Source organism: Heteronotia binoei, chromosome 6 (genome assembly GCF_032191835.1).
Source record: "Heteronotia binoei isolate CCM8104 ecotype False Entrance Well chromosome 6, APGP_CSIRO_Hbin_v1, whole genome shotgun sequence".
Taxonomy (NCBI): Eukaryota; Metazoa; Chordata; class Lepidosauria; order Squamata; family Gekkonidae; genus Heteronotia; species Heteronotia binoei.
The window spans coordinates 129,522,885-129,549,498 of NC_083228.1; the positions used below are offsets into that span (position 1 = coordinate 129,522,885).

At 44.6% G+C, this 26,614-nt stretch overlaps 1 protein-coding gene across 4 annotated transcripts in view; it reads left to right on the top strand.

Moving 5' to 3' along the window:
* USP13 (ubiquitin specific peptidase 13) overlaps nt 1-26,614 on the top strand; it is a 123,741-nt gene that overhangs the window by 22,128 nt on the left and 74,999 nt on the right. For 3 of the 4 annotated variants that reach the window (XM_060242559.1, XM_060242561.1, XM_060242560.1), the window contains exon 3: nt 14,106-14,166. The exons of the other annotated variant lie outside the window; for it this stretch is intronic. In XM_060242559.1, the coding sequence (XP_060098542.1) occupies nt 14,106-14,166 (61 nt within the window). The remainder of the gene's footprint in view (nt 1-14,105; nt 14,167-26,614) is intronic. 4 annotated transcript variants of the gene reach the window in all.

The window sequence follows — 26,614 nt, forward strand, 5'->3', positions numbered from 1 at the left end:
TCCCAGATAAGAGTCCGCACACTTAACCACTACACCAAATTGACAATATGTTATGCTGGTTGGCAATACATTGTGGGCTACAGTGTACTCTAGGCTTCAGGCACACTTGATGTCTGTATGTTGGACATAACTTTGGAACAGTGGGCTGGATTAGCTAGGAAAAAATTGAAGGCAGCAGGAAAAGACGAAGACCCAACATGAGATGGATTGACTCTGTAAAAGAAGCCATAGCCCACAGTTTGCAAGACCTATGCAAGGCTGAGAAGACGTTTTGAGGACATTAACTTATAGGGTCACCGTGTCACGGGCTGAGGCCGGGGCAGGCAAAGTCCAGGGGCAGTCCAAGGTCTGTAGCTGGTGAGCAAAGAGGGTCCAAGGCGCCAAAACCGAATCACAGTCCAGGTATCGCAGGTCAGAGGTTCAGAAGCCGAAGTCAGGGGGTCCAGAAGTCAAAGCCAAAGTCAGGGAGTCCAGAAGCCAAAGTCAAAAGCCGAAGTGGATGCTAGAACGTCAGGTAAGTGACTAGTTGCTTTCACAAAGCCTCCTCCCAAAGCCCACAGCTATATAGCCCTCTGCTGGCTGTTGCCCATTTGGGCTAATTGCTGGCGCAGAGAGGCAGCCAGGATCCTGCTGAGACTCAAGCATCCTCACTCCAGAAGGGCCAGAATCCTTTCAAAACCCAGGGCTCAGGGAGCATCTTGCTCGTGAGCGTGCCGCCCTCCTCCAATCCTTGAGGTCCTGATGAAGGCGGTCACGCACACGAGCCACCCGAGAGGGCGAGGCAGGGGGGCTTGGATCTTCTCCAGCAGGAGGCAGGGGCACTGGTGCAGGTGGCAGGGGCACAGTTTCTTCTGCAGCCTCAGCTTCTTCTGCAGGGTCCCCAGCACCCATGACACACCGTAAGTCAGAAGTGTCTTGATGGCACTTAACACACGCATGCACATGTACATGTGTGCTGCAACACAAGACTCTGGCTATAGTGACAAATAGCAGAGGACTAAGCTGTCCTTCTCAGCTGTAGCTAAAGCAGCCTTATGGCCCCTGAAAGCAGCCTTTTAGCCCAGCCTAGCTTGATCTTGTCAGAGCCTGGAAGCTAAGCAGAATTGGCCAAAGTTACTACTTGGATGGGAGACTACCAAGGAGGACTGGGCTCTGCAGAGGAAGGCAATGGCAAAACCAAAGCCGGCCCTGGACTGTCTGGCACCCTAGGCAAGGCTCGCTTCTGGCGCTTCTCCCCCCCCACTCTAATAACATCACCGAGTCACAATTTGGCATACCCAGAAGGCCAGTGCCCTAGGCAGTCACCTAGTTTGTCTAGTGGCAGGGCCAGCCCTGGGCAAACCACCTCTGTTCATCTCTTGCCTTGACAACACCATGGTCCCAGGGTGGCTTTAAGCTGGTTGTGGCTTGACAGCAGGCAGTTGTTGTTCTTCTCATTATTAGGCACTTGCAAGATTAGCAGATTTATTGTGGAATAAGCTATCATGAGCCAGAACTCAATTTGTTAGGTGAAAGTAGGCCCCCACGTGGTGGGCAGAAGTGTGCATGCACACAAAGAATTACGGTAACTGTCCCCAACCTTCTGTCTGTTACAAAGAAAGGCCAGACGGCCCAGTGTTCTGAACTATAGATGTGTTGTGTCACATTTCAAAGGGTGCGAGAGAACAAGTTCTAGAATACATCGTCCATCACAGTGGGCATGCGTCCTTCCCAACCATTGCTGTATTGGCAAAGTACGAAGAGTGGTGCACATCAACCTAGAAGAAGATGATATTGGATTTATATCCCGCCCTCCACTCCGAAGAGTCTCAGAGCGGCTCACAATCTCCTTTACCTTCCTCCCCCACAACAGACACCCTGAGAGGTGGGTGGGGCTGGAGAGGGCTCTCACAGCAGCTGCCCTTTCAAGGACAACCTCTGCCAGAGCTATGGCTGACCCAAGGCCATTTCAGCAGGTGCATGTGAAGGAGTGGGGAATCAAACCCGGTTCTCCCAGATAAGAGTCCGCACACTTCACCACTACACCAAACTGGCTCTCCAAAGGGACACTTCCTTTCTGTAACAGACTAAAGACTTCAGAATCCAAATTTCTCTATAATAGTTTTGCATATGAATTCTAACTCAGCAGCTTCTTACTTGAGTCTCCTTTTGAAACTCTCTCTAGGAGTATAGCTGTCTACAGACTCCCTGGTGTGGGGAGGGAGTCAGTGACTTAGATCCATCAAAGCTTTCCTGCGTATGGAAAATTTTCCATTTGTGGATCGTGACTGTCTTGCCTCTCCCAATCAGAGTTTCTAGTGGTTCAGAGTAGAGGACTCTAATCTGGAGAACTGGTTTTCATTCCCCACTCTTCCACGTGAAGCCTGCTGGGTGACCTCGGGTCAGCCACAGTTCTCTCAGAACCCTCTCAGCCCCCACTTACCTCCCGAGATGCTTGTTGTGGAGAGGAGAAGGGGATGCAGCTGTAAGCCACTTTTAGGCTCCTTAGAGTAGAGGAAAGCAGAATGTAAAAACCTTTCCTTCTTTCTTCCTCTTCTCCCTCTCTCTTCAGCCTCCAAAGGGCCTCCCCAAAGCTGCTTGTAGGGGGCCCTTTGACCCTAAGAAGCAGCATTTCAGGGGGACATTTCGAGCAACAGCAAGGTGTGTGTGCATATATGTGTGAGAAAACCATTTCATATGCAGAGATGCACAGGCAGATCCAAGCCAATACTTGTGTTTCATGCTAGGTTCTTTTAAAAAATATTGCACATATCTGAAGTGAACAAACACAAGTTGTGTAATGCTTTTTATTAAGGCCAGTCAAAGTAATGCAAAACACTGCACCTGTTTTCAAATTCTGCAGAGTTTTCCAGCAAGCTGGATGTTAAAAATGTCTTTAAGCGATCCCCCAAAGCTTCTACAGTGTATTGTGTTGTTTTGGTTGGTCCTTAATAAAATACATTACATGGCTTTTAAATTTTTTTACTATGGACCAACATAGCTACTTCCTCATTATATCCAGAGTGGTAGCTGGGTTTTGCCCATCAAGATACTATGTCTACAATTCGTCTAGATCACAGGTGCCCAACATGGTGCAATACTGACACCTTTGCTAATGCCCACCAAGTGTTACTAGGAAGTGAGCAGTCATAGGGCTGTTGCCCAGGAAGGCCTCTTATTGGTTATAGGAGATTTGATTGGCCATACAGTCATTTACAAATGTTGCTTTGGCAGTAGCTGCCTCCACAGCACAAAGTCTATGACTGAAGTTAAGCTGCCGCAATCATTTTGTGGCTGGCTCTACCTTCTGAAGTAGCCATTTTGTGGCCACACTCACCGTGACCATGGCAGGATTTCAGAGGTACTTGTAGGCTCTAAAAGGTCTAGATGGTTTTAAGAAGACATGTTTGCGAGGAATAACTTAACTGTCTGTGGCTAGTCTTGGCAGCTAAAAATAGGGACGGCACCCTCAGCCAAGCAAGAAATTGTGTCTTCCGTAGTGTGGGCTTGTGGTTATGTCTTCCTGCAAAGAACTGCACTCGCTGAATCCATCTGGGCTAGGCTATGTCAGGCCATGGTGAGAGGTCACATACCGCATCTACCCCAAGAGGCTCCTTGGGTCCTCGTGAAGTCATTGGCTTGGCAGGAAGACTGTGATTCCTGCCCCCCCCCCCATGTTATGACATAACAGACACTGACTGCTGATGTCGCTAAAGACCATATGCCAGCTCTGCCTTTCCTGATACTGAAAGTGTTGGGTTTTGTGATTTTTATTAGAAACTGGCCCGGAACGTTCTGTGTCATTCTAAGGCAGGGGTGTCAAACATGTGGCCCAGGGGCTGAATCAGGCCCTCGGAGGGCTCCTATAAGGCCCGTGAGCAACTCACTGTTTGTTTTCTTCCCCCTCTCTTGCTTCCTTCTGCATCACAACTTGCTTTGCCAGACTTGCTCAATTGCACAGGAGCTACAGAGCAAAGCTCCTCCCTTGGGGAAGAAGTGGGGGAAGGAGAGCTAACTTTGACAGGGTCTCTCAATTGCACAGCAGAGCTGCTGAGCCAAGCCTCTCTTCCTTCTATTGTCTGAGGCTCAACGAGACAGTGAGGTGGATTAGGCTGAGTGTGTGCGTTTGTCTGTGTTCTTTATAAAGTTTATATCTCCCCTACCTGGCATTACATTTCATGACACATGTGGCCCGGCCCAACAAGGTGAAGATCCCGCCCTCATAGCAAATGAGTTTGACACCCCTGGGGCTTGAAGCTTGGGGTTTATTTAAAAAAAGGGGGAGACTTTCTTGTGCTCTGTTCTGTGCCAGATGCCAAATTCTGCTTTTAATGTGGTATGGCCACCATTATGTACTCTGAGGACTGGGTTTTATTTAATACATTTGTACTCCACCTTTCTCCCCAGTGGGAGTAGTTGAAGGGCTGTCATATAGAGGATGGCGTGGAATTATTATGATTATTATATGTTTGATTTATATCCTGCCCTCCCCACCAAGGCGGGCTCAGGGCGGCTTACAACATAAAATTCAAAACAATGTTAATAAATATTAAAATACATTGAATAATTTACAACAGTTAAAACAAGAAAACGATCTAACAGTGCGGTGTTTTCTGTGGCTCCAGAAGGTAGGACCAGAACCAGTGGGTTGAAATTAAATGAAAAGAGTTTCCGGCTCAACACCTAGGAAGAACTTTCTGATCGTTAGAGCGGCTCCTCAGTGGAACAGGCTCCCTTGGGAGGTAGTGAGCTCTCCTTCTTTGGAGGTTTTTAAACAAAGCCTAGATGGCCATCTGACAGCAATGTTGATCCTGTGAACTTAGGGGGAAGTACTTGTGAATTTCCTGCATTTTGAAGAGGGTTGGACTAGATGACCCTGGGGGTCCCTTCCAACTCTGTGATTCTATGACCCAAAGCAGCTTGCATAATTCTCCTCTCCTCCATTTTATCCTCACAACAACCTTGTGAGGTTGGTTAGGCTGAGAGTGTGTGACTAGCTCGAGGTCATCCCACCAGCCTCCATGGCATGAGTGGGGATTTGAACCCCAACTCCCCCAGATACTAGCCCGGCAGCCTTAACCACTGCACCACACTGACTCTTGTACACTTTCATTGGGACGCTGCCCAGTTTAAGGGAGCAGATCCACTGCTGGTGATCTGATCAGAGATTCCCATCCTTTTTATCTGAGATCCTTGAACTGGAATGCCGAGGATCAGAACTGAGATTTCCACACGTTTTCAGGCTCTGCTAGGAATAGGTCCTCCTGCTAGGAATAATAGACCTCTGGAGCAAGGTTGCCTCTAAGCTGCAGAGTCTTGTGAGCAAAAATTCTACTTTGTGAGCTACTGACATTAAAGTTGTGAGCCACTGCATAAACGGTTGTGCTCTGGGGTCATCCTTCCTGAGCTAAGACAAAAACGTGTGAGCTGGAGGCTAAAAACCTGTGAACTAGCTCACACTAACTCAGCTTAGAGGGAACACTGCGCTGGAGTGACCAAGTTAGGTATAAATGTTGTCAAAATAGATCTGCTGCATCTGTAGAAGGAGCCTCTGATTCATGAAAACTCATGTTGAAATAAATGTTGGTGGTCTTTAAGGTGCTATTGGACTTGTGCTTCATGTGGCTGCAGTAGATTAACATGGCTGCCTTTCTGGAATAAATGTTTTCAAGCCAGACCTTTGGTTCGTCAAGAGAACAGCCATTCCCGGTGTGTTGCCACAGAGTCACTGCTTAGGGTTTCCATCTTGGTTTTCCAGTCTATGTACAGCCCATACATAGTCCAACTTGCTAGCAGTTCTTCGAAGAGAGAGGGAAAAGGCTGCTCCAAAAACATTGAAGTGGGATTTTATATGAAAATAATTTAAATGGGTTTTGTGTTAAAAAATAATTCTGCTTTGGATGAACAGGAGAACGTCACGGGTCCTTGTGGCCCCTCCTTATTTTTTTGGTAATATGAACAGACGTGCCCACCTGTTGCCATTCATTTTCCCATCCCTGGCAGGTTGGAACAGCTGTGTCTTGTTCGTTCCCTGGCAGAGCAGAGAGAGAAGAGTTGATCACAGAACTCGGGGTGTTTATGGGCCATTAATCTCTACGGACTCTAGCCCAGTAGTAGCAGCTGGACTCAGAAGCCTGGATAGGGATCATTCTTCCCTAATTCGGTCCAAGCTAAATAAGCAATGCGTTTATTTGTCCTCCTGTGGCTTGAATACTTGGATAGAAAGAACAATTCCATTAGCGATACATGGGAGAGCATGTTTATCTGCCACCGTTCTCATTTTCTGTGTGACTTGCTATTCAGAGCACAGGGCCGTGGTTCTTTGTTCATTCTGAGAATTCTATCCTGCTCCCAAATTTAGCAGCTACGCTCAATCCAGATCATTAGGGCAGTCCTGGAGCGTGCTAAAGTCAGGCTAGGAGGCCTGAGGACAGATGCTGTAGAGGCACGACAGCATCTACAAGTCTGAGCTGTGGACGTCACTGCCGTTTTAGAGGGATTTTAAAATGTCGAGAGGACCTGCCCACAGTGTATGGCAGATTTGACCTTATAAAGCACAGCTCCAAACCTTTCCAGCGACTATGTAATTTACCACTTATCCCTTTCCCTTCTCACCTTGATTTAGTGATAGTTGTCCTTGGGCAAGACAGAGCTGTACCTGCACTTCTATCCCTTCTTTCTGCTACTCCAAGTGAGTGCTTCTGCTTTAGCTGTGCTGTTTTAAATACTTTTCTAAGAGTGATGACAGCTTTTGTATGTCCATCTCTGTCATCAGCCCTAAAAGGGGATACTTTGGTCGTTAAAGCCCATACAATACAGACTGAATACTTACAAGTGCAGCCGCCATAGTGCCGTACTGTGTTTTCACCTGCAAATCCAAGGCAGCGCTATGACAGCTTGCATCAGAAACTGAAAACCTTGAGGTCAGGGGTCATTTTGTTGAAAAAGAGGTGCTGGAGCTCATTTGCATAACTCATTGGCTATGCCACACACCCCTGACTTCACCGGAAGGTGTACTAAATTATATCAGCTCAGTACCTACCTCAAATGCTTCTTGAATTATAAATAATAATAAAGCCTTACTCCCATCATACTTTTTCAGTTACTTTCTCCTATGTGGCCACAGTGGCATGAGGAAGATTTCCATCTGCCTGCTTTTATATGTTTTGGTTATTTTCCCATTTTTTGGAGGGGGGGGGATATTAAAAAGTTTGTCAAAGTTCAGCAAAATTCTCACAGGGAGGTTGAACAATGGGGCCCAGAAGCATGTGGGGTTTTTTTTTGGGGGGGGGGTGATAAGAAAGAGCACAATCAAATTTAGAGGTTCTGGAGCTCCTGCCCAAAATGAGGCCATCTTGAGGGTATGCACTATGGCAAGGGTGGCCAAACTTGCTTAATGCAAGAGCCACATAGAATAAATGTTTGAGACATGAATGTCAAGAGGTAGGTAGGTAGGCAGGCAAATAGGGGGGAGGGAGAAGTGGAAAGAAAGCAACTTTAACTTTAAATGCAGACTTCAAGCCACTGGCTGGCTTGGCTAAGAAATGCCTTCTCCAGGCTGGATGATGGAGTGGTGGAGGCTTCCAGAACCACGCAATATGTGTGAAAGAGCCACATGTGGCTTCTGAGCCTCAGTTTGGCCACCACTTTGCTGAAAATTTGGAGCCCAGTTTTAATGACTGCAGCTCCTGACTTTAACGGGGTAGGAATTGTACCTTAAGAGAATGCTCTAGTGGGTCTGGCAGAGAGTTGTGATAGGATGGGGAGAGGTTTGGGAGGAGGGAGAGTGGCAGTGCTGGCAAGCGGGGTAGTGGTTGGGTAGCAAAGCCCTGAATAAATATTTACACAGCTTCCAGAGAGTTCTCATTGGCTCTTCCTCTTTCATGGAAAACTTTCTGGCAGGTTGCACAAGAGGACCGATTATATGAACCAATAGATTTGGCACGAGGTCTGTTTACGGGAACTGCCCCAAATATGTAAACTGTGCTTGGCCATGGTGACCAACTTAACTACACTCTTAATGTTGACAGATCAATGTTGGGCCAGCTGTTACGATCCGCATTCTGCCAGTAGATGTTGAATGGATGTGCACACTCTGTATCGGAAAAGTTCCAATTTTCTTTGCTCATGCATACACAGAAAATTAAAATTAATTGTGTCGTTGTATCAAACTTGAATAAATTTGCTTATTTTTCACAAATATGTTTAATCTTTGTTTCGTGGGCTACGGCTGCAAAAAGTGCAAATTCTTACAATAAGCGACGACGTGACTATCTCTGTCGAATAAATTTCCACAGAACAGTAGATGGGTGGGTTTCAGAGATTAAAGCAGTCTGTTTGAATTCACTAAAACGCTTATGCTGGTGAACTGAATGCCTAAATGAACCGTTGCATGGTTTTGAATTTGATTTATGGAGAATTTTGGGTAAATTGAAATTTTGCATTCTCCTCTGAAGTTAATCCGCATGGCATCTGACTTATTTTGTATGTTTTAGGCTTAAGAATACTAACTTTTTATCTGATGGAACAAAGTTTGAGGCCAGTAGCACCTTTAAGACCAACAAAGTCGAATTCTCCATATAAGCTTTTTTGAACTTGTGTCAGCACTGATTTTCATCTTGAAGTCACGATATTTCCTTGTATTGTCACAGTGGCTTGGTTCTGAATGCCAAGATACGCCTTTAAGTCAGGCGTTCCCAATTGTTGACACTTTTGGAAGTCTGAGGAAAGAGTGGTGGGCACTGCCACAAAGTGACTGCAGTGTGGGGAGGGTTTCTGTTTATGTACTTAATTTATAGTCCACCTTTCTCACTGAGACTCGAAGTGGATTATGCAGTGTGAAATAATGCCGTTAAATAGATTGAGACCGACAGTAAGCAAGGCAATAAGACTAAGACTGCAAAAATTAAAAATGCAAAGAAGTATAAAAAAGGATCTATGGAAAACAAATGCAGAAAATAGAATTGTAATAGCATGCCACAGTGCTGTAAGAACATGAAAATAAACACGATACATGGGACTAGACTACCGTCATTTCCCTTTATAAGATCATTCCATTATGTTATACTACAGACCTTTACCCTTTATAAAAATGGCCTTTTGGACAATTTGGTTCTCCGTAGTGTTTTTGCTTTGGAGAAGAATGCTGCTTGGTTTCAGTTTCCAAAGGAAGGGAGATGGTTTGTGGGTTTCCTTGTGGCCACATGGAATGGTTGCCAAGCCCAGAGACATAAGAGAGTCTGTCTATGGCTAAACGGAGGCTACATAGCTGTGACCCACCTGCTGAAGATGAGCTTAACACATTTCTAGTGTGCTGGTAGTAGCCAGTGACCTGAATCTCCTATTTTCCTGTTCTCTCCAAGACCCTTTATCCTCAAGAGAATACAGGGAAACACATTGGTGGTGCTGTACGGTGCCCATAGCGGATGACATCATTAAGGGTGCAGGGCTCACTCAATCTTTTTTCTGTCTCAGTCAAACTTGCACCAGCAAACGAGGTGTAATTCTATACTGCAAATAAAATTTGGTTTCTGTTTAGTTAGTTACAGCTGGTTGTTAGATCTGAACGAGAAAAGTGTAGTTTGCACTAGCCCTAGACGCCAGGATGTTGGAGATTCTGGGCGTGCAAGGCTAGCACAGACTATAGCATGCTTGTTCAGAGGATGCAACAAGCCATGGTTTGATGGAAATCTGGAGTTGATCTTTGGCACTTTGTTCATAGGAAAGATAGGAGGGTGGATTATGGGAGCAAGCTCCAGCTCTTGAAGTCAAGCAGTGGTTTGGCATTTTATCCAAATCTGGCTTGTGTTCCAACAGCTGTGCACCGTCAGCTTAGCCAAGTCCATAGGCATAGACATCTTATATCAGTAATGAGCAGGGGATCTGCAGGGAACTCATGGGGGAAGGGAAATCGCATCCTCCTCTTGGTGCCCTCTCCTTCTCCACCCGATCACCTTCTTCCAACACCATCTTGTCCTCCTCTCACCACTGCTTCCTCCCATCCCTTTCCTCCTCTTGTCATGGCTGCTTCTTCCGCCTTCCCGCTCCTGCCATTGGTTCCTCCTCTCTTCGTTCCAACTCCCATTGCTGCTGCTGCTTCCTCTCCTCCTCTTCCTCTTGCCGTTGCACTTCTTCTTCCCCTGCCATTTTCTTCCCCTTTCTTTCTCCTGTTCCTTAGTTTATTTGAAGTTGCCCACCTGTATGGGATTGCTGGACAAACTATAAACTACAAACTGGAGAGCCAGTTTGGTGTAGCGGTTAAGTGTGCCGACTCTTATCTGGGAGAACCGGGTTTGATTCTCCACTCCTCCACTTGCACCTGCTGGAATGGCCTTGGGTCAGCCATAGCTCTGGCAGTGCTGTCCTTGAAAGGGCAGCTGCTGTGAGAGCCCTCTCCAGCCCCACCCACCTCACAGGGTGTCTGTTGTGGGGGAGGGAGGTAAAGGAGATTGTGAGCCGCTCTGAGACTCTTCGGAGTGGAGGGAGGGATATAAATCCAATATCATCATCATCATCATCTTCTAATAACAATCACTTCCCATTCCTCCAGTTTGGGAGACGCCCCCCGCTTTGGATTTTTCTGCAAACCTTAGGAGGGGGCACTGGTTTTATAGAAATTATTCCCCAGGTTTATCCTTGGTCCCATTTGTTCAGATTTTTTAATCCATTATGTGGAGTTAGGTACAGGGTTAGATACGTAGATGTATGAAGGGCAGGGTATAAGTGCCTGAGAGTTGTGGTTAATAAAGTCTCATGAGTACTTGGTTCTCTTTTTGCATCTTAAAGGAAGAGTGCGGTTTGCCCTGTCTAGAAATGCGACTGCTATTCTTCTTTCTGCCTTTTCCCAAACACCCTTGTTGCCTTCTCTGCCTTTGTTTTTTCTCTGCTAAAGAGGCAAACTGAGAGTTAAAATGGAATGAGAGTCTTCAGTCCTCAGTAACATGGGGGGCTCTTAACTGTCCTCTTTTTTCCTTGGGATGGATAATTATATAAACTATAGTGGCTGGCAGGGGTGGAATTCTAGCAGGAGCTCCTTTGCATATTAGGCCACACCCCCTTGATGTAGCCAATATTCCAAGAGCTTACAAAAAAGAGCCTCGTAAGCTCTTGGAGGATTGGCTATATCAGGGGTGTGTGGCCTAATATGCAAAGGAGCTCCTGCTAGTATTCCACCCATGGTGGCAGGATAAAGTAGGAGTCAAGTAGCACCTTTAAGACCAACAAAGTTTTATTCGGAATGTAAGCTTTCATGTGCATGCATACTTCTTCAGATGAGTAGCAGGATGTCACGGTTCCCTCAGAAGATCCAGCAGTCTGTGAGTGGTTCGGGAGAGTTGCAGGGGAAATCAGAATCTGGATGGAGCCCAAGTTATTATGAATCAAATTAACAGAGCTCTGAAGCCTGAGGTTTGGCTGGGGCAGGTATGGTAGCTGGAGGGGGAAGCATAGAAGAAGCTTGGCTAACTCAGCTCCATAAATATTGGGTCCTTTGGGATATGCTGTCTGTATGTTTCCAGGAGTATTTTTGCAAGAGACCTGGACAGAATTTTCATGTACTTATAACGTTGAAACTCTTTGGCTCAGCTTAACTAAAGAGTGGCTTACATTTGGACGGTCGCACTAACCATAGTTAGTGAACTGAGTGTTAGTCTCTGGATTGTATACCTGTAAACTATTACAAATATAACATGAATTAAAAAAAATTTTTTTTGCCGGGGGGGGGGAACTTGAGCTGGCTTCAAAGGCTAGGAGGCGGTTCTTGAATTGAGCACAGCGGAAACTTCAGTTTTGTTTTGTTTTTATCCACATTATGGATCCATGTTCAGAATTAAATATGTAGATGTATGAAGGGCGTATACCCAAGTTATAAGCACGTCTGTACCATAAAAGCACAAAAAGCAAACTACTTGTGTTCTCCAGTGGTGTGAAAGTTGCTTTCTTTGGGATTTATTTGAACAGAGGCAATTTTATGGAGAAGAACCCCGTGGCACAGAGTGGTAAAGCTGCAGTACTGCAGTCAAACTCTCTACTCATGATTTGAGTTCAATCCTAGCGAAAGCCAGGTTCAGGTAGCCGGCTTGAGGTTGACTCGGCCTTCCATCCTTCCGAGGTTGGTAAAGTGAGTACCCAGCTTGCTGGGGAAGGGGGGGGAAGTGTAGATGACTGGGAAAGGCAATGGCAAACCACCCCGTAAAAAGTCTGCTGCAAAAACGTCATGATGCGACACAGAGTTGGAAATGACTGGTGCTTGCACAGGGGACAACCTTTACCTTTTTAATTTTAGGGAGCCCAGCCTCAAATTGAGCTCTGCTGCTTTGAACAGAAATATGTTTGACAGGTGTATTGTCACAGAGATGCAATGTGGCAGAACCAGAACAAATGCGACATGGACGATGCAGGATCAGGCGGTGAAAGTTTCTTTCTTTACTTCAAAACAGCAAAAGGCTGCAAATTTGGTTGGTGTAACGATGGCAGTTGAGAGATTGAGCTGCAAATCAGAGCATCAGAGCCTGGAAACCTGCCTCTTGCCTGACCTTTCTAGGTAGCTTTGGGCCATCCTCTTTCCTGAAATATGGGGAAATAATACTGTCCTACTGTATAGGTTTGTTGTAACTGATTACAAGGAAAATTTGTATTAAGAGCTTCAAATCCTCGGAAGTGTGATGTGAATATTATATTGTTTTACTGTTATATACCATAGATCTGATACTGAGTGAGAAGGAGAGGGTTTATCGCTTCCATTCCCATGTTTCTTTTCCTTTCCCAAGGAGAGGTTCTGTGGCATCATCATTAGTGTGTTGACTAAGATCTTGAGTTGGGTTCAAATCCTCCCCCTTGACCATGAACCTTGCCGGGTGCCCTTGGACCTGTGACTTTCTGTGACTTTGTTGTAAAATTAAGATTAAGATTGTAAGATTAAAAATAAGGGTGAGTCATGTTTTGCTGCTCTGAGTCCCTTGCAGGAAGGCTGCCCTCTTCATTATCGTCCATCTGCTTTTTTCACTGGGACCCAAGGCGGATTACTAGTATGATGATAAAATTTCCCATCAATCCGTAAATGGATTACAAAATAAGATTATTTATTTAAAACATTCATTAGCCACCTTAACAAGCTTCTAATCAGCCCAGTAGGGGACTCAAAGCAGAAGATTGGAGTTATCGCTTCAGTCACTTCCTTATCTTTACTTTGTTTTGACTTTCACCAGCTTTGACAGCTGTGTTTACCTGTCATGGCTTCTCCCAAAGAGTCCTGGGAACTGTAGTTTTGGCAAAGGTCCCTGGAGAGAGGAGAAGTCTGATTTAAACCAGTTCAGTCTGCAGTGTAGATTTGATTTGTGGCTTCCCCAGAATGATTTTAAGTAGTGTGGCACCCTGATGAATGACTGTTATCTATGAACTGATACAGACTGCCCAGCTTTTTCTGATATGTACTGGGACACCCCTTGGGTGACCAAGAGGGAATTGAGAAAAGGACTGGGGTACCTTTTAATACTTCGGGAGGAGAGAGAATTTTGATGGGTGCAGCTTGTCATACAGAGTGTACGAAGTTGGTGTTTGCTGAAATCCTTCCCACTACTCTATAGTTAAAGGTCTGTTCTCCTTTACATTGAGATATCCAAGAAAATATCTCTGCTTGTATTGTCAAGGGCATTAGTATAAATTCAGATGGGTAAGCCGTGTTGGTCTGAAGCTGCAGAACAAAGTTTAAGTCCAGTGGCACCCCTTTGACCAACAAAGTTTTGTTCCTGGTATAAGCTCACGAGAACATGCAGGAATAAATATACCAAGAACGAAACTTCATTGGTCTTAAAAGTGCCACTGGACTCTCTTCAAGGGCACTAACAATTTTATTGTTACTACTTATTACGCCTTGCCTTTATATCAACCTTCTGAGGTAGGTTACATGACCTGCGTTGGCATCCACAGGATAACAGTGGCACAAATTTTATACCAGAGTACCTGTCCTTAGCCTTTCTTTATGCCGATCCTGAATTTTTCTGAGGGTCACTTCCTCACACACAAGTAAATTTTTTTTTTTTAAAAAAATCATGTAGTAACGCTAGCTAGATTTTTAACCTTCTCTTCTTCTTTCCCCCCCTCCCTATGTCCTTTTTCTTTCTTTTCAGAAGGTAACAGGGGCATCTGGTGGAGCTTTACCAAAAAGGAGAAACACCAAGCTATTTTTAGGTATTGTAAAGAACTGCTTTCACAACCTTCTTCTGACTAACCCCAGGTGCATGCGTGTTTTTGAGTTTCACCCTGTGTTTTCTTTGGAAGTGGAGTAAAAATCTAAAGGATTCACCTGCTGAGAGAAAGTTTCCTCCCCTCCCCTTCACTATAAGCTTGTGAGCCATAGAAAGTTGAAAAATTCTCTGGAATCCTACCCTTCCTTTTCCTCTGCACTCATCTATGGTCTGATAACACTTTGCATGCATTAATAAATTGGGTCCTGAAGCTTCACTTTATACTACTGATGGTCTGGAGCAAAGAATTAGGGGGGCCCCCTGAGGTCAGGGAAGAGGCCTTACATTCTTGTCTCTTGCATTCCCTTAATTTTCTTGACCAAAAGACCTTTGTTCGTTCACGAGACTGAATGCCAGTGGGTACAATAGGTTTTCTATCAAAAGATCAACTACTTTTCTCTTAGGGATTTGTTGGCCCTCACTTGGGACATGAGGCTGACTGACTTCTGTGCTCCGGGGTCTCTTTGCAATCAGTTGGACCAAGGTGCATATAATGGAGTGCAGGATTGTAGCTTCAGCATGTGAAGTTTAAAGTTGCATCCCCTTTCTGCTGGCTAGTTTCCTCTGATTTTTAAGAAGCAAAGAACCGGAAAGATGAGAGGCCTGTGAGAAATGAAGGTTTGTGGAAGATCTCATTTGGGTCTGAGTTAGACATCCTAGCCCCGAGGTGGGACCTGGGGATCCCCTGGAAGTATTGCTCATCTTCTGACTACAGAGATGAGTTCCCCTGGAGAAAATGGATGCTTTGGAGGGTAGCTTCTACTATGGGATTGTACTCCCCTGTAGTCCCTGTCCACCCCAGACACAATCCCCAAATCTTCAGAAGTTTCCCAGCCTGGATCTGGCGGCAGCTCTCTCCCTCTATCGCCCACTGGTGGCCAGGGGAGACATGGAAACCCTAGACTCTGAGTGCAGGGAATGGTGCTTTAAAGACCAGAGAACAGTGGACCAGGGATGAGCCCCAATTTAACTTTTTTGAGTTAATCTGCAGATTTCAAGGATGTTAAATATTCCACAAGCAATAGTTAGGTTGGCCATATGTCTTAGATGGGGGGGGGGGGAGGGAAGCCTGTATTCTGTTTTCAGAGCATACTCCTCTTTCTCAAGAACTGCCACCAACAATATAAAAAGGAACCAATACCATCCCTGCCCTTCCAATACCCTAGCTTGTGTTGGAAGGGCAGGGATGGTATTGGTTCCTTTTTGTATTGTTGGTGGCAGTTCTCCAAAAGTTTATAATTCTGGAGAAAGTATCAGATACAAAACATTGCAGGATATAAAATCCCATTAAAATGTTGACAGTTTTATTGGAAATGTTTGATCATAAAATAATATCCCCCAATAAGACTGGAGTTCATTTCATTGCTCTTGAGGGTTGCTAAAGTCTTGGTTGCAGCATTTTGGAAAAATATAAAAATGCCTTTGATTAAAAATGGTACCTTAAGCTCTGGGACGTTTTGATCGTGGACAAAATCACCTCCTGGCTTACAACTAGGGACAACTCATCGTACACAACTATTCTCACAAACAGTTGGCTGCCTTGCTTAAGAAGAAGAAGATATTGGATTTATATCCCACCCTCCACTCCGAAGAGTCTCAGAGCGGCTCACAATCTCCTTTACCTTCCTCCGCCACAACAGACACCCTGTGAGGTAGATGAAGATATTGGATTTATATCCCACCCTCCACTCCGAAGAGTCTCAGAGCAGCTCACAACCTCCTTTACCTTCCTCCCCCACAACAGACACCCTGTGAGGTGGGTGGGGCTGGAGAGGGCTCTCACAGCAGCTGCCCTTTCAAGGACAACCTCTGCCAGAGCTATGGCTGACCCAAGGCCATTCCAGCAGCTGCAAGTGGAGGAGTGGGGAATCAAACCCGGTTCTCCCAGAAAAGAGTTGGCACACTTAACCACTACACCAAACTGGCTCTCCAATTAATTGGAAGGCCTAAGCAGCAAATCTACAAAAGGTCTCTTAACTACAGTTCCATCCCAATGAATGAAGGGAGCTTTGATGCTCAAAAACTTATATCCCAAAATTCTTTTTGTACTCTTAAGGTGCTCTTGGACCTAAATCTAGCTCTGCTACAGCAGACCAACATGTCTACCCTCTGAAACTAGCTCCATCCTGAATTATTAAGTAGTGAGATGATAATTTGAAGTATTTCATTGACCATCATTAATTCTGTATGATGTGATTGCATAAATGCTCACTGATCTGAGCATGTCTGTTTTGAACACCAGCACTTGTTGTTTTTAATCCTCCTTTTGCTGTTAATTAACTGTTTTATTGCTGTTATTTATAATGTGCTTTTACCATCTGTAAATATTGCTAAGTCTGGAGATCAGTTTTAATTCAGGAGATCTCCAGGCCTGACCTGAATGAAAAGTGATAGCAAATTCCCCCAACTCCCCCTAAAAACTCTCCCTACAAAACCAAGTTCCCATTAAAAATAAATGTAGTAAGGGATATCAAGGTGACAGGCGGCACATCTTATAGTGATTTATAGTAGGAGAAACCTTATTGGTTTTGAAAGGTGGCCTATATAAATGTTTTAAATAAATCCTAAATAAATATCCTTGTCACCAAAGTGGGAAAAAGACAGCATAGGGTGGGGTTGTGCCACAGTCATGGTCCTGTCAGGAGGAAGTGGGCGGGAAGCTGGAGTAACCAACAAAAGTGTGGGTAACCTTACACACGCTAACAGACACTATGATTAGAAAAAGACTGAGGTAAAAGCAGTCGCAAAAGAACTGGGATAAAATTGGGAAGAACGCAACACAAAAACAAGTGACTCAAGAGAATGTGTGAAAGACCGAAGCAGTATAGGACCAGAATTGCGTGGAAAACTTGACTGAGCAGTGCAAGCTTTGGGTTGCCTAGCAGCCATTGCTTGGCCTCCTGCCACCTCAGAGCTAGCAAAATGGCTGACTAGGGCTGAAATGTGGCCTTAAAAGAAGAAGCAGGGTTAAGGACAGCCATAGTCAGGGAATGCTGCCTGGCAGGCAGTCTGTTTGGCACAACCTGCAGGGTAGTCATTAGGTACAAAATACTTATTAGTCCAATGGATGAGCTGGCTCAGACTCCATCTTCCTGTAACTGCTATTCAGTGAAGCCCTCCTAATTTTGTTCTGGGTGATTCTAGCAGGCTTGCATTTTTATGTGTGGTGCTGGTGTCTGGTTTTTATGTTAAGGGGGTGACTTATTAGGATTATAATGTACTGGCTCAGTTCTGTTGTTTCTGGATCAGTCTCCTTTTTCCTGCCTCTTGACAATTTTTGCATTCGTTTCAGAGAAAATAACAGAGGCCTGCGTCTTCTTGGCACTTCCAACAGTCTGTATTGAAGGGTTTAATCCACCCCTTTTAGAGTAATTGTTTCCCCTCACTGAGTCTGAACAATAGCTTAGTATCCCATTTGAGGTACTTTGATTTGTGGAATGTGACCCTGAGAAGACTGGTGGGCTTAAAATCTACCCTGCCCTACTTGATTCCCTCACCTTTTCCAGAACATTCAACATAAATTTAGGAAAAAAACAACAGGCCTGAGGAGAGCTAGAAGAGAATTCATGGAAGAAAAGCCATCATAATTAAATTGAGCCTCGACATGCTCAGGAATCAGGATTACCAGCAACTGGGGTTGAAGACATGTAGAGAATGACCATCTTCACCTAGCTCTCTTTGTGAGCATTCTAAAACCATCTGCTGGATGAGGCAGATTCTTGATCTGATCCTGTACAGGTCATTTTTGGGTGCTGAGCTGATGTTCTTGAATGGTGGTAGCAGCTTCCCAAATGGAAGCCATCTGAAGAACAGTATTATCTAGCAGTGTGTGTATTTGCACAGCTGTGTCTGTACAGAAGAGAGAAGAAATCAGGTTTAATAATTGTGTGCTGTCAATTTGCAACTGTAGGGTTGCCAGGTCCAACTCAGGAAATATCTGGGAACTTTGGGGGTGGAGCCTGGAGATTTCCCCATTCCAAGTAATAAATACAAATACAACAGTGCAGTTCCTCTAAATGCAATCTTCATTTCCTCATCCAATTTTTTGCTTCCCCCCAGCAGCTGCACTTCTACTAAATGAAAGTGAACATACACAGACACTCACAAAGCAGCCAAAACAAACAAACACAGTTTTCATGTCTGCGCTTTTGTGATCTCCCTGGGGCAGTGGTATAGATAGCTTTACTCATTGGAGTTCCTGATGTAACAATCTGCTGTATTTCAGCAAATTTAGGGAAAGAGAGTCCAGGGGTGGTGGAGTTTCCTGTATCCCAAAATCAGGTTCTAGTTAACTCTTTACTACACAACAGGGCCATACCCAGGATTTTAAAAGTTGGGAGGCTTTTTTAAAAGTCATGGGGCACCCTTTCCCATCCGCTGCGGGGCTTGCTGCTTCTCAGAAGCTTTTTGTGGTAGGGGCAAAAGCTGGAAGCTCTGAAAGTGGCCAAGTTGAGGCAGCAAACCCTAAAACTTTGGAGTTGAGAAGGGATTGCACCTTGCATGCAAGCAGGGTGGGGGTCTCCTTCTACCTCCCTCACCCCCCCCCAGCACTCTGCAGCCAGCAGCTTCATCCATTCACCCCCCCAGCCCATTCCACATGCCTTCTTCCACCTCCCTCCTTTCCACCTGCTGCTTTTTGTTGCTGTAGCATAGTTCCCTGCTCAGCTCTCCCAGCTCTGGCTGCTACGGACGACACTTCTCCAGCTCAGCCATGACAAAAAAGAGAAGAAACCAGGCTGCACCCTGGAGGACCCCCTGGAAGTTAGGAGGCACCACCTGGAAGTTGGGGGGGGCAGTGCCCCACAGCCCCCCTGGCTTCAGGCTTGTTACATCAACAGCTTCAGAAAGGAATGCAAAACTAACAGAGGGACTGGGCTTTCTCCCTCTCACAAACATATGGCTTTGCCTGTTCAACCTGTCTCCAAGAGCTTTAGTTTTACTGAGATTTAAAGGCACACACACCTTCCAAAAAAACCCCTGAGTCATTCACAAGCTTCTAAATCTGCCTGAGATTCAGGGGTCTTTTGGAAGAAAAAGCCCAGCAGGAACTCATTTGCATATTAGGCCACATCCCCTGCTGCCAGGCCAGCCAGAACTGTATTCTGGCTCAAAAAAAAGAAAAAGCCCTGCTGAGCTCTAAAGCTACATCGTGGCTGCTGGGGTGGGGCTTACCCCCCACTAGCCAGCTGGCTGAGAGTGGGGAGGTACCTGCAAAACCTGGGGGATCCCTCTGCCTGCACCTGGTGACTGGCGAGCCTGTGCAACTGACCGATGGTAAACTCAGGACCATGCAAATAAATAGTGGGAGGGAGAAGTAGAAAGATAGCAATTTTAACTTTAAATATAGAAGACAACATTGGATTGATATCCCGCCCTCCACTCAAGAGTCTCAGAGCGGCTCACAATCTCCTTTATCTCCCTCCCTCACAACAGACACCCTGTGAGGTGGGTGGGGCTGAGAGGACTCTCACAGCAGCTGCCCTTTTAAGGACAACCTCTGCCAGAGCTATGGCTGACCCAAGGCCATTCCAGCAGCTGCAAGTGGAGGAGTGGGGAATCAAACCTGGTTCTCCCAGATAAGAGTCCGCACACTTAACCACTACACCAGACTGGCTCTCTGGCTTGAATAATTCATTTAAAGAGACAAATGCCTTCTCCAAGCCAGCCAATGGGGCAGTGGGGGCTCAGAGAGCCACACAATATACGTGAAAGAGCCACAGTTTGACCACCCCTGGTATAGTGGGATTTTGAAGACCCTAAGGGTGAATCCTTGCTATGCCAAGGAAACTTTCAGGGTGACCTTTGGCCAGTCACACACTCTGTCTAACCTGCCTCCCAAGGGTTGTTGTGAGGATAAAATGAAGGAGAGGAGAATGATGTCAACCACTTTGGGGCCTTTTGTGGGGGAGAAAGCCAGGATGTAAATATAGTAAATACCTTTCTTAATCTACTGAATGAGCTTTGAAGGGTGTGACTCTGTTTAGGATGGGACTCTGTTTAGGATGAATGGATTTGTACATATTGTTTGGTTGTATGGATTTGGTTGATTTTTTAAATCTCTTAGGCATTTGATCCCTTTGGCTTTGGCATGATGTGTATTGTTTGTTCCTGTTTGTTGTTGTTGATAGAGTGAAGGTCTTGGGAATGGGGACCCAGGAAAATTCAGGGTTTATTTTCCCAAGAACATGGTTTCAGTTCTTCCAGTGGACCAGCTGGAAATTTGGGGGAGTTCTAAAAAGAAATGCCTTTGAAATATTTTCTCTGTTGAAAGGAATGGAATGCTTTTTAAGAAAAGATGTTACTTTTGCAAAAAGTATAGATGATGATTTTAATGTAAAATAATCTACAGGTATTAGGTATTGAGAATCCTTGGGCATAATGTAGATATGTACAAAATATTTTCAAAGCTGTGTTCATTGTTTAAATGAGAACAATTTTGTGCAAAATATGCTGTTGTGTGTTCAATAATATGCATTTTGCCAGTAATATTCAGAAGGATTTTGCATCTGTTAAAGAAGAGTTTCAGAAATGGCGTGCTCCTAATATAGATACTTATGTGATTTGAAAAAAGACAGCATTTTGCCAGCAAAAGAGCATTTTGCCACCTAACTTCAGAAGACTTTTGCATCTGGTTAGGTTCAGGGCTGGCTTGCTCCATATAAATTTAAACACTTAAGTGGTGTTGAGAGGATGCTAGTTTTGAAGGAAATAGGTTGCAGAGAGCATTTTGCCAGCCAAATCCAGCAGGCTTTTGCATCTGTTTAGAGAAGAAGCTAAGGACTGGCTTGCTCCCAAATGCACACACTGAAATATAACAAGAGGCTGATAACCTTGAAGTGTATAGGAATACTCCTGAGGAAGACTTTAACGAAATGAGCCCATATTTGGGTGTTCATTGGATGGACTTTTCTTTGTAATATTGTAAGGATGTATTTATTTATAATGTGACAAAAGCTTTGTAAGATTCTTGCTAAAAGTTTTACTAAATGTGTTAGCCAGCATATCGCAGCGTTTGTCTGTATTTTCTCTGCTTTATGATGATTGCCATAGATGTTCTGTCAAAGAAAGCAAACTTCCCTTTGTCTCTGCAAAAGTTTTCTCTTTTCTCCCTTTATCTTTTCCTGCTTCCAGATCAAAAACAAAGATACATGTACTAAGAGGAGATTATAGTGGAACAAAGTTTGAGTTAAGTGACACCTTTAAAACCAACAAAGTTTTATTCAAGGATTAAGCTTTCGGGCGCAGACACGTTTCTCCAGAAAGTGCAGCAGTTTGCACCTCTCTCTTGCATAAATCTGCATGTACAACACTAAGGCATTTATACTTCAGAATTCCACGAATATGCCAAATAATGGAGTTTTATATGCTATATTATGAATGATCCATGCTATGCTTTTAAAGCAATAAAATAAGTTAAGAAGAAGACTGCAGATCTATACCCTGCCTTTCTCTTTGAACCAGAGACTCAGAGCGACTTACAATCTCCTATATCTTCTTCCCCTACAATAGACACCCTGTGAGGTGGGTGGGTCTGAGAGGGCTCTCACAGCAGCTGCCCTTTCAAGGACAACTCTCGTGATAACTATGGCTAACCCAAGGCCATTCCAGCAGCTGGAAGTGGGGAAGAGAGTCTGCACATTGAACCACTACGCCAAACTGGCTTGATTTAAAATATATTGCACATAGGAGGGGCTGTGGCTCAGTGGTAGAGTTTCTGCTTTGCATGAAGAAGGTCCCAAGTGTTCAATCCCTGACATCTCCATTCAGTTTAGATGAGGCAGGAGATGATGTGAAAGATCTTTGCCTTGAAACCCTTCAGAGCCTCTGCCAGTTTGAGTAAGCCGACAATGACCTTGATGGACCAGTGATCTGATCTGGATGTATAGTAGCTTCATGGATTCACATATTTCTTTCCAATAAAGAACTGGGAGGAAAAGTAAGCCCTCCCTGTAATTACTTCCAGAAATTACAAATCTCTGTTACATGTTTGCAGGGCTTTTTTTTTGTAGCAGGAACTCCTTTACATATTAGACCACCCCCCCCCCCCCCCCATGTAGCCAATTCCCCAAGAGCTTACAGAGCTATTAGTACCGGGCCTACTTTAAACTCCAGAAGGATTGGCCTAATATGTGGCCTAATATGCAATACCAGGGGTGTGTGGCTTAATATGCAAAGGAGTTCCTGCTCCAAAAAAAGCCCTGCATATTTGCAACCAGGGCCAGCCCTAGATTGTCTGGCACCCTAGGCAAGGATAACTTTTGATGCCCTTCCCCCGCACTGAAAATGTCACCAAGTTTGGGGGGGCACCCAGTTTGATGCCCCCCAAAAGTCAGTGTCCTCTTAGGCAGTTGCCTAGTTTGCCTAGTGGAAAGCGGGCCCTGTTTGCAACATAATTAGAGGAGGCAGTGATCAAAGCACTTCAGGTCAAGGCATGAAGGCAGTAGAAACTGCCGCTTATGTCCTGGTGCTGGGATTTCCAAATGTTATCACTTGCTTTCCTATATCAATGCCATTTTTCTCTTACAGGGCATTTAATCTGACACTCTAACCACTACACCACCCTGACGGTCTGCTAAATTTCTTCTGTGTTGGACACTAGTCAATGTTCTTAGATGTTCTTGGTTGGAGAAACCAATTTGTGGTATATTATGATTTCCCATGTTCATTGCCAAAAAGCAAAGCCACGCAGTTAATACCACAGTGTGTATTTGGAAGTAATGAATTAACTAGCACTGAAAGCAGTATGAAATTAGATTTGATGGTTCTTAATCCTGAATTAAAAGGTACTGACAAATGCCTTCTGTCAGCTGGGTTTGAACATTTGTCACATTCCCGGATTTTAATGCTCTTTGAGTTATAAACCTATTAAGGACATTAAATCTGTAATAGAAACTTGTTTAAATTATTGTGTTATGCAGATTGTCAGCAATCACAGTGATAGAATGGACATGAAGATAGGGTTACTTTTTTGGGCTGTTGTGGGGTGATTGAATTTGCTTCCTTACAAAAATACATTTCTGCTGCTGTTCTGTTACACCAGTTACTTTCGCAAAATACATGTGTTTTTAAAGGGATTTATAACCGCACATTGTCCCTCAAAAACTCAAGAATGGATTTTAATAGTTAAAGTTCAACTCTATTCCAGCCTGAGGTTACCTAAGTCAGTGGGTTTTGACTGGAGTAACTCTGAATAGGATTGCATTGAAAATATCAGAACTTGAGAGCCAGGACAATTCAGTGGCTGGTGAGTTAGATCTGATCCTAACTCCAGGCCTAGCCACATGCTCCATTCTTCCTGGGTATGTCCTTGGAGCCCTGACCTGGATAGCCCAGGCTGGCCAAATCTTGTTATATCTCAGAAGCCCTGGCTAGAATTTGAATGGGGCCTCACCAGGGAAGTACAGTTTGGTGTAGTGGTTAAGTGCACGGACTCTTATCTGGGAGAACTGGGTTTGATTCCCCACTCCTCCACTTGAAGCTGCTGGAATGGCCTTGGGTCAGCCATAGCTCTGGCAGAGGTTGTCCTTGAAAGGGCACCTTCTGTGAGAGCTCTCTCAGCTTCACCCACCTCGCAGGGTGTTCATTGTGTGGGAGGAAGGTTTTCTTTTTTAATGAATTTAACTTTTATTTGAATGGTAACAATGTCTGTTGTGAGGGAGGAAGGTAAAGGAGATTGTAAGCTGCTCTGAGAGAGATTCAGAGTAAAGGACAGGGTATAAATCCAATATCATCATCATCTTCTTCTACAGGGTCAACATGCAGAGGTGGGCAGTGGCAAACCACCTGTTGCCTTGAAAAAGCTTCTGGGGCTGCCATAAATCAGTTGTGATGGCAAAAAAAAAATCTTTTGGTTTTTATGCATGGTCTTGAAGTCTGTGCTTCTTAGGTGTAAACAGGTTCAGTTCAGATTTGTGTGATGTGAAGGTGCTTGAGCCTCTCCCTTCTATGTTTTCTTGGTTGGAAATTGCCTGGGAGGCACCGTTTGTCGCATTGGGAAACCTATGTGTTGCCCCTAGTGTGGCAAAATAGTGTCCTCCGGGGGCCGTTTCAGAGCAGGAAAACAGTGGTGGGACATTTAAGCACCTTTCTGTGTGCAGTTAGTTTCAGTCCAAATCAGGACCATGTCTACCCAGAAGCACAGCTTCTATAACAGGCCAAGCCAAGTCAGAGATGCCCCCAGGGAAAATGTGTTGTGCAGTGGAGTGAGCAGCCATGCATTAATTATGAAACCACGGGCTAATTGACTGGCCACATTTCCTCCATGTGTGAAATAAGAATACTAATCTCTTCTTTTCATGGGTTTGTTGTGAGAATTATGCACAATTAAATGTCGCTAGGAACATTTTTGCCTAGACTTCTGCCCCCTCCCTCTCTGCTCCATCATACTTTACTATCTGTTTGGAGTAGTGGTTAAGAATTGTAGTCTCTAATCTGGAGAAGTGGGTTTGATTCCTCCTTCACATGCAGCCAGCTGGATGATCTTGGGTCAGTCACAGTTGTCTCAGAGCTGTTCTCTCTAGAGCAGTTCTCTCAGAGCTCTCTCAGCCCCACCCACATCACAGGAGTATCTGTTGTGGGAAGAGGAAGGGAAAGGACATTGTAAGTTCCCTTCACTCTGAGTCTCCGACCAGTTTGCAATCTGTAAACCGCATGCCATTGCTCACTATGGAGCTATACGGGGAGAAGTACCTCCTAGCAAAATAATGCGTCAGAACCCTGGCTTTTTTTTTAAATGATCTGTTCCATAGTTAACAACATAGCAGATTCTGGAAAGATATACCCTAAAGTCCAAATTGCCATGCAAGCTTATTTTTTCCAAACGGACAGATAATGGTCCCCATGCACATATATTATTCATGACCACTTTCGCAAACTTGCTTCATTCGTGAGCCTGTCTTGGAGCTGCAAATAGAATAACCCCCCACACACTATGATTCCGGCCATTGGAATAGGCAGTTCCTGTGTTCTCAAATTTCTGCTTGTGTGAGGAGTACCAGTAATAATAATCATTAGTGGAGGAAGAGGAGGGGGGTACTTGGAAAACACCCTTCACCCCTCAAGGTCTTTAACTGACATTCTGCTACTCTCAACATTTCATCCCCTCTGAAACATTGTCTGACTTCATAGTCCTCTTTTGGGAGGGACTTTTTCTCTTTGATTAATTTACATTTTCCCGCTTACATGGAGAATAGTAGTAATGCTTTTAAAAAAAAATGTACTGTACAGTCTGGCTCAGAATTAGATATATAAATGAATTATTTGGATAATTTTTGGATGCTCAAATCACTTCTATGGAACCTTCTGGGGAGAGAAATAATTTCAGGATGGTAGCTATGTTGTTATTATTATAATTTATGCAGGAATCCACCATAAAGTGCATTATTTATTGATTGTTTATCTCAGAGCCAGTTTGGGGTAGTGGTTGAGTGCAGACTCTAATCTGGGGAAAATTAGTTTGATTCCCCACTTCTACACATGCAGCCAGCTGGGTGACCTTGGGTCAGTCACAAGGTCTCTCAGAACTGTTCTCTCAAGAACAGTTCTCAAAAGAGCACTATTAGCCCCACCTACCTCACAGAGTGTCCACTGTGGGGAGGGGAAGGGAAAGGAGGTTGTAAGCCATTCTGAGACTCCAAGTGAAGGGTAGAGTATAAATCCAGTCTCTTCTTCTTTGTAGTGTGCCTTTCTTGCTGGGACTCAGGGCAGATTAAGTGGAATAAATCAATATAATCAACAGAATGGGACATCCAAGAGACTGGGATCCCCACGCTTTTTGAGCCTGTAGGCACCTTTGGAAATCTGACACAGGGTGGTGGGTGCAAGGACAAAGTGGCTGCAGCTGTCACTCCATGAAGATCTTTGTGCTGTGGTAGCAGCTGCTGCCAACACAACTTTTAAAAACTGCACAGCCAATCAAATCTCCAAGGATGGCTGATGTTTGCAGTCCCCAGTGAGTTCCTTTTGCCTCATTTTTGGAAGCTGAATTTAGAGTTCTGTGAACACCTATAGGAGAGCATGTGAGGAACCAACAGCTGGACTTTACATTGAGTCTATATTGCAAGACAGAAAGTGCAGTTGTGCTGACTATGAGGATGGTGGAAATGTTTTTAAAAAATGATGAAAATGCAGGACTTTTTTTGTAGCAGGAACTTCTTTGCATATTCGGCCACATACCCCTGATGTAGCCAATCCTCCAAGAGCTTAGAGGGCTCTTAGTACAGGGCCTACTGTAAGCTCCAGGAGGATTGGCTACATCAGGGGTGTGTGGCCAAATATACAAAGGAGTTCCTGCTACAAAAAAAGATGTATGTGTATTGAACTGTGAACACTGTTGGACTTTGTATTTTGGGAATATTTCTAATAGCACTTTATTGTACATCACATTTGTATTA